Source organism: Anopheles moucheti, chromosome 3, assembly GCF_943734755.1.
Source record: "Anopheles moucheti chromosome 3, idAnoMoucSN_F20_07, whole genome shotgun sequence".
NCBI lineage: Eukaryota > Metazoa > Arthropoda > Insecta > Diptera > Culicidae > Anopheles > Anopheles moucheti.
Genome location: NC_069141.1, coordinates 65,214,970 through 65,226,378, shown reverse-complemented (window position 1 = coordinate 65,226,378; position 11,409 = coordinate 65,214,970). Strand labels below are relative to the sequence as shown.

The following is an 11,409-nucleotide window of genomic DNA, read 5'->3' as shown; positions in this document are numbered from 1 at the left end:
TGGGTAGATTCGACCTATTTCTATGGTGCCCCAAATGGGGTCCCAAAGTGTAATGGCGGCTTAAAACAGAATCATTTTTTTTTGCCCAATTAATCTGAACTTATTTATCCGTCGATAAATAATTGTTGTATAAAATATTTAATACTGGTTTTTTACCTAGGGTTTAAAGTCATAAAAGACAAGATAAGCCCGGACCAGGATTTCTATGAGCCGAACCGAATAACTTGTTCTTACCTTTCAATCAAGCTGCAAATCAACAGTTTCTCAATTCGGAACATACTTCGGGAAAGAGAAAATCTTCTATCCTCTACCATCAAACGCTTTCGGGTAAAGCTTTCTATTGAAATAAATTATAGCTTGAGTTCTTCACTAGAATTAAGAAGGAAGACTTCCTCCGGTACTCCATTCGCTTATGTTCACTTCCTTTGCTTGATGATCGGGAAGTATCGGTGGCAGGAAAAGTCAAACTCTGGCGACAGCTTCGACTGTCGGCTGTGCCCACTGGCCAGCAGGTTCATCATGACAAAGTTCATCTTGGCCACCTTCACTATATCGTTCCACTAAAAGAAGTACAAGAACAAATCGATTATTACCATCACTCGTTTGGTTCGATTCGCAGTCTCATCCAACGCTATACCTCCTCATCGGGATTTGGAAAAGTTTCGAGCAGGGTGCGTGCCTCATGGAAGTGTATCGCTGCAGCGGCATACAGCTCCGTTGCGGACGATTGCAACATTATCATCTTCATCTGCTTAAACTCGCTGTACGGCATCGGTGGTGGTGTGGTGAGGTTCGCAAACGGTGCAAAGCGATGCTCAAACCGTACCTGCTCGTTGTCAAACATGGGCAACGGTTCGGGGATGCGATCCTCTTTGATAAACCCGGCCAACGCTTTGTAGTAACCACCGCACAGTGTTTCCATCGCTTCGTTAAACAGTATCTCCTTCACGTCCGTTTTGGCCTTGCGTTTTTTGGGCTTCGGTTTCTTCTGGTTCGATTTGGCCGCTTTCGGATCGGCCGCATACTCCTGCTCGGCCAGAAACGTATCCGCACGCGTCAGCGCGGATACGATCCAGCTGAACAGATACTGATACAGATACCAGAAAATGTACAGATACTCGTGCACACTGTACAGCTCGAGCTCTAATCCGGCCAGCAGATAGAAGGACATCGCTCGAAGACAGTGATATAACGCCCAGGTGCCAAAGCACGCCAAGTGTCGCGAATTTTCACTTCTTGCTGTGAGCGAGTGCAGGTACACGTCTACCCGTTCCGCTCCGTCCTGTACGTGTGGATAATTTAGCAGTAAGAATCCGAGATGATCACGCTGTCTGGCACGATTGTAGCCACAGATGGCAAACAATGAATTGAACGGTGGTTCGTTATATTCGAAGAATGAGTTGACGCAGTTAATTGCCTGTAAGTGTGAACAGGAAGATAAAATACCTTATTAGCAGTGTACGAGTTTGAACGAGACGAAAAACATGAAGACTTACAAAAGGATTGTTGTAGAGAGCGTTATCCGGACGAAGTGCCGGTGGTGCGATGAAAGCCTTTACTGATTCCTTCAGGACCTCCGTGAACGGTTTCACGCCGAACACCATCCGTGAGACCGGGAAGTACAGTGTTTGCGGTATGCTCCGGGAAAGCAGACACGGTGTAAACTTTTTATTGAAGTCCATCAGAAAGTTCTGACATTTGTCCAGAGAAGATCAAGCTTTATAAGTTATCAGTCGGAGCAGTGACAAACGAGAGCATACTCACCAGTGCTGCATGGTAGCTATTGCAGTTGATAATTTTGCACGCATGTTTAATGCGCTGAATTAGCTCTATTAGGTATTGTATGCTCAGATGCCGGTCCTTTATTTTAGTGCTACGAGGAAACGTCGGTGGAAGCAAACGTTGATTGACCATCATAGAAAATCCCATCGGGTTAGGTGAATCGGCTGGAGTCGAACGTACAACAATTATCGCATCTTTTCTCGTGTGACTGTGATACGCCTAATACTTACATCCTTCCTCTGGCTGAGTTCCTAATTCAATCGTTTTCTCTATCACCTGGGCTAGCTCCAAGGCTCCATTTAGTGATTTCACGATGTCAATCATTTCTGTCTTCAGCGAAACGGTAGATTGCTGTAAATGGGATGTAAACAATTAAACAGTCAAGGGGTATTAATCACCGACAGACTCAAGGATTGTCATTTAAACTTACCGCCGGGACTTCTTGGCCATGCTGCCACGTTGTACCTTGCTGAAAATATACAAGATCACATAAGATTGAACTATCGCCAGATTGGATGCTTTTGCTACATTTATTACCTTCAGTGGATACAATCCCACTAAACTGTGCAAAAACAGTCTGGTGAATCGGACTCTTGACAGTAGCGCTTGTATCTCTTCCTTCTCCCGTTCATCTTCAGAGTCTTTGGCCTTTTTGATAAGTTCCTCTTCCGCTATCTTCAACATATTCATCGCTTTCGTCTCGGTAATTTCCGCACTCAGATTGTAATCGAACGAGCTATGCTGAAAATCTTCCTCCTCGTACACATTCGCTCTACAAAGGAAATGCAATGCTTTCATTAATAATTGCTTCAGAGTGCAGTTTAGCTATAACACTACCTGACCGTAATATTCCGAATCAGATTGATAATCTTCTGTATTGCAATCGAGAATGATCGGATTGTTTTGCACTCGATTTTGTTCGGTTTGTGTAAGTACAGACAGGTAAGAACGGTTTGAGCCATCGAGTGTCCTTCAAGCCACGACACCGTACACGAGTACACTGCATCGATGATACCGATCGATTCCTTCAGCAGTAGATTGTTAAGCTTTATTTGCCCCGTCTGCAACGAAAGAATAATGGCTTTACTACCTTAATATTGATGGTTGATGGTAAAACGGTAGTCTCCATTCTTACCTCCACAGCGGTATCGAAAGTTAGTGGCGTTGCTTCTCGATTGCAACTCATGCCAGCATCCATTTTCGGATCCATCATTTCAATAGCCGACATTGCATCGAGCAATCCGAACGTGGAGTCATGCACCAGTTCCCCCAGCGTCAGCGCTACAAGAAGGATTCGCAATATTACAATTGACGCAGTCTGCCTGTGCTCCAGTTGCTGTTTTCTCACCTTTAACGCAGTTGAAGAATTCCTTAGTAATATCATTCCAGTCATCGTTCGGTTCAAATTGTTTTGGGAGATTTTCATCTGCACCACTTGGTGGTAGGGAGTTTTCCCGTTCTTCACTCGAGAGCCTGCAAACAAGAAATTGAACGCTCAGTTTGTAGTTCTTTTGGTAAGATTTTCAACACCAATCTATAGTCACCCCTCCGATTGCACTTCCTGCACTGGATTTTCGTACATTCTGCCAGCAAACTACAAATATTTTATTGCAAAATTTATGAAGTGTAAAATAAATAAACAAGCTCGGTTCCGACACGCTGTCAAAGTTGTTCTGCTACAAAACAACCCGTCGCACACTGCCACACAGAAGCAATGAAACTATTTTTCATTGTAAAATAATGTTAACAATACACATTTTATCCCATGTACTTCGTGATTGATTGCAATATTTATTAGATGCTCTCAATTTGCAAGCTTTCTTCAAAAACGCTAATAATAAAAATTATGATATTTTCCGGCTCGCCCACTGTGCAAATGCTGCTTGGGGAAATGTTTACATTTCTGCTGTCAGACGATTCCACACACACTTCCTCACGAAATACCGCATGTAGTTTTCTTACGTTGGTGTAAACGTAACCATGCATCCAGCGTACATCTTCTGAGCAAAATAATGGAATATAAAACGAAATTCGTGCAAGATTTATGCACAACCAACACGGAAGTTTACGAACAAGTGCTCCAGTTCGCGTTGGATGAGGATACATTTTTACACAATGTACAACACTTGCGGAAATCATCGCTCGAAGCACTGGTGTACATGTTGCTCGCAAAACAGCGTGGCAAATGTACCTACACGATACTACACAGGGGCAAATTCAACCTTCAGAGCATTGTAACACTCATCAATCAGAACTATTTGCGGCTTCAACAGGATACTGAAACCTTCCAATGGATATTGAGTGCTCTCACCCTGATGGCGCTAATCGAGCAGGATGTCAAATCCGTTTGCTGCCAGCTGGAAACAATCGTGGATGCATTCGATCGTGATTGGCACGAGTTACCACTGTACTATGATGTGGTGCGAACTTTACTCATTTTAGGCAAGGAAAAACCGGAGCTAGTTTCCGTTTGCCGTGGGTTGGATGGTGAGCGAATGGTTCGTAGATTGTCATCGGAATCGAACGTAATCCGGATGAAGGCATTGGCCTGCCTGCAAACCATGATGGAAACGAACACCACGCTGTACGATCAGTGGCTGTCCCTGCTTCAAGACTCAAAACTCATGATCGAAAGCAAAGTGTTCATACTATACCAGCTGATGGAAACTTTGCTGCGCTTAAACGATAGGGACGGTAACATATTGCAAACGTTGCAGACTGATCACGTCTGGTTGATATGTATCAATGGTTTCACTACCAAGGATCCCGTGTGTCGAAAGGAAGCCTTAGCCTTTCTGCAGTACGCCATCCGTTATGCGCAACAGTGTTCGGACCAGAAGCTAGATGGACACTACTTTCATTGGTCGCCCGAGAAAGCAGAATCAGAACGACTAACTAACGCATGGCTGGCATTCGTGACCATTGTGGAAGCGCTGCACGAGACTCAGACGCATCTCATTTTACCGGCACTGGAACTGATTGAAAAAGTGGACACTTTGCATACCGCATGGAAAAATGTTCTGCTTCGATTGATACTGCTGCACGAGAATGTGCGTGTAGTGAACCATGGATTGTACTACTGCCTAAAGAACAGACCGTTTGATCCCACCGAAGCGGAACTGGAAACCCAATTGTTGGAGACATTTAATCGAATGGCAGTTTTTGAAAATGTTCCGGAAATGATCACTCATCTCACGGTGTACTACAGCACGCAGGAAGCGTTTGCCTATTTACTGCACACTATTCCCACCGTCGGATGGAACGCTATACCGTACTACTGCATCGCAACCGTAATTTACAACCGAATGAACGAAATTGAAACAGATTCGAGCGGAAGCCTTTTATCGGTTCAATCATTAACCAATTGCGTGAAAGCATGCCACGGCGTTAAAAACATGTCGTTGAGGTACATTTCATTGGCACTGCTGCTCAAAAGTATTCCTCAGCTTGTGAAACGCTTGAAAACTGACGACAGCTCCGACGTTTTGCTTACCGTCGTAAAGGAAATTGACAAGCTGTCGTTAGCATTTACAATGTCGTTGGAAGAGTTCCAGGATGCAGCAGGTTCCACGTTCGCCGATTATATTACAAACGACGCTGTAATACGTTGTTTGGAAAGGGTTGACCTGATGGATACCTTTTTCATCGAACAGCTGGTAGGGAAGCGCATTCCCAACCTTCCCGCCGCGGAACAGAAACAGCTGCTAGACGCATTGTTCCTTACAAATAAACCCGTTTATTTGAACGTGTTGTACCACCTTCCGGCATTACAAATATCTCGCTCGATAAGCATTACTGCTACCATACGGTATACGATGCACAATGTCATGAAAGCGGAAGAAACGAACCAAAGGATTCCTGCCATCATGTTCAGAACTCTCGAGAAAGTGCTCTGTCTGAAGCGAGTGTTGATGGAATGCAAAGCCCTATACGATTTGAACTCGCTGCTGGCGCACATGCGTAAGCTAGTGAGCATGCGGTTGGAGTGTTTTGATTACGATCAAGCTGTTGCCATAGAAACGATACAGCTAGTGCGGCTTTTTGCAGTGTACAGAAATGACTGCATGGTAGCAGAGAAGTTCTTCAACACCGTATCTCTAAAAACCCTGCAAGACAGCTTTCGACGTCATCAAACAACGGAACCACCCACGATTGATGACCTGTACGAAATGATTGGCGAAATCTATCATTGCCACTTCCAGGCCCAGAACGGACCGGGGGAAACGTTAGCATCCGAAGAAGTGTGGTCCAAACTGATCGATTTGCTCGACGTGGGCCATATACACGTTTTGGTGCAGGTACAAGCAATACTTGGATTGGGATCGGACGTAGACTGTTATGATGATGCCGGTCGATTAGCTGTAGTGGATCGTTGTTATAAGGAAATTTTAGTTTACCGAAAATCGGACCATTTCATGAAGCTTATGCAAAATTTCATTGTAATGCTATTGAAACCTTACATTCCGGCGAAAGATATGGCTGAGCAGGATGCGGTGGAAATCCACCCACGAGTTACCGAGTACCTTAGCATGCTACTCGATCAGGCCAACACGATCAATGGGTTGGCAAATGTTGTTTTTGAAGTTATGTTTAAAATCCTCCCCGCAACGCTTCTAAATTGGGGTGCTTTCGGGAAGCTGCTGCTGCAGGGCATGACTTTCGGGGATGTACCGAAGCGTGATCAAAAGTAAGTTCTGGCCCCCCGTTGCGTTGATGAGAATAAATGATGAAATATTACATTTTTTTCAGACTGGAATGTGAGGTAGTTGATCAATGCGGAATGGCCATACCGTGAGTATAAATCAACCGGAGTTGACAGTCAGTTTAAAACAGACAAAAAATTGAATATAATTTCAAAATTCACAGGTTCAAACTGCACTTCCGACGCCAAGCTCAAGCGGATGCCCGCGTGCGTGTGTTGTGCGTCGCGTTTCTGTACCGAATCGTCAAGGCCAACAATCCGGATGCGATGCTCTTTCTGTTTAAAATAGAACGAATGTTGATTGAGCGATTCAACCAAATCACAACAGCAAAGGAACGTTACTATGCCAATTCCATCACACACCGGCAGAAGCTGCGAATCGTACAAGCACTGTGCGTGGTACTGAAACTGACCGGCACCAAACCGTACCAACTGCTGGAGATTATGCTGTACGAAACGAACCAGCCCAACATTAACTATCTGCTCGAGCTGATCGTGGCGGACAGTGCGATCGACACGCTCACCATCGCCAACTCACTCGTTCACAACGAGTGGGTGAAAGTGTCCGGCATACAGTCGGTGTTCGTAGTGCTTTGGTTGCGCTGCTGTCAGACCAATGCGCTCGATGAGCAGTACGTCTATCTGCTGCTTCCGTGGACTATGGCACAAAACTTTTCCACCCGGCTTTACGCACAAATAACGATCAAGAAACTGATCGAGAAGTTTTCGCCCGCACCGATCGATCACGGACCCTTCAAGGAGATTTACGCCGCGGTCAACAGCTACCTGCGGCAGGGCAATGTGGAGCGTAACATCGAAAAGTGTATGAAAGACTTTCGCTTCAACAGCGTGTTCGACTACAACAATCTGCTTACGATGGAAAACATATTCCACAACATACCGAAAGTTTCGGGTGCGCCAGCGGAAGACGTTGTCGGAACGCTCGTTCTGCAGGTATGCTTCGTAAAGCTTTTACTGGTTCCTAACAATATTGGCCATGCGCTCGAGTTTGACGAACTGCAGACCGAAAAGCACGAAACTCTTTTCCTCGCCCAATCCGTGGGTGGTGCGGAATTTGTACAGCGGAAGATAATTCCACTGAAAAGTTTAGAACCGAATCAAGATTTGCTGCTGGGGTTGCCGCAACATTTATGCGCCAAAAAGATGGTAAATTGGAATCGTAGCACACGCAACTTGCAAGATCGTTTTTATCGCAATTTTCCGCCTTTTTCGCAGGACTGCACCGAAGGAATGATAGTGGTCGCCAGCTTGGTTAACCGTGCTCCAAACCTTGGTGGATTAGCGCGAACGTGTGAAATATTTGCCGTCAAACAGCTCGTGATAAATTCGCTACAAGACATCGATAATAAAGAATTTAAAGCACTCAGGTAAGCGCCACAAACCGCCAATACCGTTACGCTGTCACAACAATCTTCCTTCGGTTTCGCTAGCATGACTGCCGAGAAGTGGTTAAATGTGGGTGAGCTAAAGGCGCACAAGATAGTCGACTATTTGGAGGAAATGAAGGCCAAAGGGTATGCGATAGTCGGTGCGGAACAAACTACCGGAAGCAAACCGATTCAACAGTTACAATTTCCCAAAAAATGCATCCTCGTGTTAGGGTACGTAGGCGCGCGTGAAGCGAAAGGATGAGTGGATTGATAATTAAAACGGGTTTGCGTTTTGTTGGCTATTTTCAGACACGAAAAGAACGGACTACCGGCAGACATTATCAGGCATTTGGATTTAATTGGAGAAATACCTCAGTTCGGTGTCGTTCGTTCACTGAACGTGCATGTTACCGGGGCCATCTTCATGTGGGAATACGCTAAACAGCATCACGTTGTTTCGGAACTGTAGACTCACAGGCCATTCTGTTGGTTACTAGTGGTTTTTGTTTGTTTAAAAATCTCAACTGGAAGATTTTGTTGTTAAAAAAAGGTAGGTTGTAATAAAATGTACAAGGTACGATTTTCTATATACAATGTAACTTCGTCATCTTTCGAACCGATATACAGCCAAGCCTCCGAAAGCGAGAATGCAAATGAGCTTATCTCCGGTTGGTTGCGCCCCATGCTCTGTTCCCATGCAACATACAGTCGTTTGAAAAACACATTCCATCCGATAGCGAAGCTCTCGAGATCTCACAAACACCACAATAACCGGTCCCACGCTTAGCGTTCCGACAAAAACATCAACCGGTGGTCGCGCCGGACGCGTAAACAAGTTATGCGCTCGTTCTAAGTCGTCATCATTGCGCGTTAGGTCTACAATCGTATCCAGTGGATTTGGATGGTTAGTTATCTGCCGTGACCGCTATCGTGAGGAAGCACGAAATATAGCTGCCCGCTCGTGGTTACCGACGCTAGTCACTGTGGTTTGTGTCTTCATTCCGTACTTCTCCGCACCAGAGCGCTCTTCATACCAGCTCGGAACCACCATGTCGTTTGTTGCTGTGCCACAGGGAAGCGATTTCCCGATCGAAAATCTTCCGTACGGTGTGTTTAGCACCGCTGCTAACGTAAGTTAACCCATATTCAAACCATTCAAGACGAATAATTTTAACATCAAAGGAAACTGGTTCCACAGCCTACTGCTCGTGTTGGTGTGGCGATCGGTGAGAAGATTCTCGATCTATCGGCGGTTGTGAGCTTTTATCCGGAGAATGTGCGAGTAAGTGAAACGTTTTCATAAACAAAAATAAGTACAAAATAACAAACTCATCCTATTTCCATCCTGTCCCCGTGTTCCAGAATGCACTGCAAGCGACCGTACTGAATGATTTGATGTCTTTGGGTTGTGATGCGTGGGCAGAAGTGAGACGCATCACTAAGGAGCTCCTGCTCGACGGTTCCGCGCTGCACAAAGATGCGGCTCTCCAGGCACGTGCGCTTGTGGCACAGTCTGAAGCGAAAATGCACCTGCCGGCAAACATCGGTGACTATACCGACTTTTACTCATCGATCCATCATGCCACCAACGTTGGCGTCATGTTCCGCGGCAAGGAGAACGCTCTCATGCCCAACTGGAAGCATCTGCCGGTGGGTTATCATGGGCGGGCCAGCTCGGTGGTCGTCTCCGGTACACCGATTCGACGCCCTTACGGTCAAACTCTTCCGGTGGATGGTGCCGATCCGGCGTTCGGACCGTGCCGTTTGTTTGATTTCGAGCTGGAAATGGCGTTCTTCGTCGGAGGACCACCAACCGAACTGGGTGAACGGGTTTCGGTCCGTGACGCATCGAAGCGGGTGTTTGGATTCGTGCTGATGAACGATTGGAGCGCACGGGATATTCAGAAATGGGAGTACGTACCGTTGGGACCTTTTACGGCCAAAAACCTTGGCACCAGCATCTCGCCGTGGATCGTCCCGGTGGCTGCCCTGGAACCGTTTCTGGTGGACAATTTCCCGCAAGACCCCAAACCCTTCCCTTATCTACAGCACGAGCAGAACTTCAACTTCGATATCAAGCTGGAAGTCGACATTAAGCGTAAGTGGTTCTCGCCCCCGATCCGGTTCTGGTGCGATCGAAAGTGAAACCTGTTTTTCGATCTAACGTCGTCACCATGCTCGATCGTACATTTGAATACATATCTAACATTCCGTTTTCTTCCATTCTTTTGCGTTTGCATTACGCTGCGATGTACGCGCAGCGAAAGCAACCGGCGTAGCAACGACGGTGTGCCGTTCGAACTACCGAAACCTGTACTGGACGGCACTGCAGCAGATCGCGCATCACACCGTCACCGGGTGTAATCTGAAGCCCGGTGACCTGATGGCATCCGGTACGATCAGTGGCGATGCGTCCGATTCGTTCGGCTCGATGCTGGAGCTAAGCTGGAAGGGCACGAAATCGGTTCCGCTGAGTGGTGGTGAATCGCGCAAGTTTCTACAGGACAACGACGCGGTCGTCATTCGCGGTTACTGCAGCGCAGACGGGTTGAGGATTGGATTCGGGTCCTGCGAAGGTGTCGTACTTCCGGCAACACCGTTCGAGTAATGACCTTGTGTGATCGTGTGCGGATGCTGGAATGTTTTAGCAAGGTGTTATGAATACATTCCTATTTCAGTCGATCATTTCGGTTGCTTTCGGATGAGAACTAATATTGGGAAAACAGATCGAAACTCATCAGCGCGCCCATCAGTTTTCCAGCTACGGTTTTTTCCAATAGATAAGATACGCCTTTATTAATGCATAATCCGTACGATCAGTTACGACGCCTGCTGTGTTCTTGTGCCTTTGCCTTTGGCCAATAATTCTCCTTTTGCGGTTTCGTTTTTCGTTTAATGTAGCTTTCTTTTCAACAACACATAACATCTAGGTAAAGGGGATTCGTTTAATGTTTTGTTTGCATGTTTCTTTTTCGTGTGTCCTCTATATTGTGGGTGTGTTTCTTTTTTATTGTTGGCCATATACCATGCAGGTGTATTGGATCATTGTTCGCTGTTTGTTCTATGTTGACTATCTGGTTTTACTTAAACGTTACGATTGCGTTGCATAGCTTGTTTCGTTGGCTAATGCAGCTGGTTTTGTGTTTTTTTTTGTCTGCATACTGTGCTTTTATAAGCAGCTGTGTGTGTGCGTACTAATTCATCCCACTGAACGCAATTGAATGTGGCTGAATAATAGATGCAGCACTATGTTGCACTAGGTGCGATACGTAATACACTTGCGAGATACGTTTCGAGCAACGGAAGCGAACTAATTATGCGTGTTTGTGTGTTTTTGCGTCTTTATCATCGTCACCGAATCCTTGTCCCTAGCGTACGCTGCCGTTCTCGGTTACAAGTTATACACTTTATTGATTTTTTTTTTCTAATTTTGCGTATGCAGCTTTTTGTTTGCTTGCTTTTTGTTAATTGTCACTGTCACACATTACATTACATAAACGATTCACATCACTTTCGAGATGAAATATACAGACA

General features: G+C 45.7%; 3 protein-coding genes across 3 annotated transcripts; 2 read left to right on the top strand and 1 right to left on the bottom strand.

Annotated features, from left to right (window-relative positions):
- Positions 1-314: 314 nt before the first annotated feature.
- LOC128303266 (N-alpha-acetyltransferase 35, NatC auxiliary subunit) lies at positions 315-3,429 on the bottom strand. The gene is made up of 11 exons (XM_053040162.1): positions 3,327-3,429; positions 3,131-3,255; positions 2,918-3,063; positions 2,620-2,843; positions 2,320-2,554; positions 2,213-2,251; positions 2,013-2,133; positions 1,765-1,946; positions 1,497-1,691; positions 638-1,417; positions 315-560 (listed from the first exon to the last, which is right to left on the bottom strand). Exons 1-11 carry the CDS (start codon positions 3,362-3,364, stop codon positions 417-419), a joined length of 2,229 nt encoding a protein of 742 aa, XP_052896122.1. The 5' UTR covers positions 3,365-3,429; the 3' UTR covers positions 315-416.
- A 365-nt stretch (positions 3,430-3,794) lies between these two features.
- LOC128302029 (uncharacterized) lies at positions 3,795-8,455 on the top strand. Its single transcript, XM_053038742.1, has 6 exons — positions 3,795-6,469; positions 6,532-6,573; positions 6,649-7,651; positions 7,721-7,872; positions 7,936-8,106; positions 8,185-8,455. The coding sequence occupies exons 1-6, from the start codon at positions 3,795-3,797 to the stop codon at positions 8,342-8,344; spliced, it is 4,203 nt and encodes a 1,400-aa protein (XP_052894702.1). The 3' UTR covers positions 8,345-8,455.
- A 55-nt stretch (positions 8,456-8,510) lies between these two features.
- LOC128300228 (fumarylacetoacetase) lies at positions 8,511-10,555 on the top strand. Its single transcript, XM_053036216.1, has 4 exons — positions 8,511-9,005; positions 9,074-9,157; positions 9,238-9,973; positions 10,137-10,555. The coding sequence occupies exons 1-4, from the start codon at positions 8,925-8,927 to the stop codon at positions 10,481-10,483; spliced, it is 1,248 nt and encodes a 415-aa protein (XP_052892176.1). The 5' UTR covers positions 8,511-8,924; the 3' UTR covers positions 10,484-10,555.
- The last annotated feature ends 854 nt before the right edge of the window (positions 10,556-11,409 follow it).

Excerpts from the sequence above, each read along its gene's own strand:
- LOC128302029 (XM_053038742.1), top strand. The coding sequence starts at position 3,795 with ATGGAATATAAAACGAAATTCGTGCAAGATTTATGCACAACCAACACG. Across the intron at positions 6,574-6,648 it reads CAATGCGGAATGGCCATACC|GTTCAAACTGCACTTCCGAC; the intron begins GTGAGTATAAAT and ends CAAAATTCACAG. Across the intron at positions 8,107-8,184 it reads AAATGCATCCTCGTGTTAGG|ACACGAAAAGAACGGACTAC; the intron begins GTACGTAGGCGC and ends GGCTATTTTCAG.
- LOC128303266 (XM_053040162.1), bottom strand. The coding sequence starts at position 3,364 with ATGTACGAAAATCCAGTGCAGGAAGTGCAATCGGAGGG. Across the intron at positions 2,555-2,619 it reads ATTCGGAATATTACGGTCAG|AGCGAATGTGTACGAGGAGG; the intron begins GTAGTGTTATAG and ends TTTCCTTTGTAG. Across the intron at positions 1,692-1,764 it reads ATAGCTACCATGCAGCACTG|AACTTTCTGATGGACTTCAA; the intron begins GTGAGTATGCTC and ends GACAAATGTCAG.
- LOC128300228 (XM_053036216.1), top strand. The coding sequence starts at position 8,925 with ATGTCGTTTGTTGCTGTGCCACAGGGAAGCGATTTCCCGATCGAAAAT. Across the intron at positions 9,006-9,073 it reads TGTTTAGCACCGCTGCTAAC|CCTACTGCTCGTGTTGGTGT; the intron begins GTAAGTTAACCC and ends CTGGTTCCACAG. Across the intron at positions 9,158-9,237 it reads TTTATCCGGAGAATGTGCGA|AATGCACTGCAAGCGACCGT; the intron begins GTAAGTGAAACG and ends CCCGTGTTCCAG.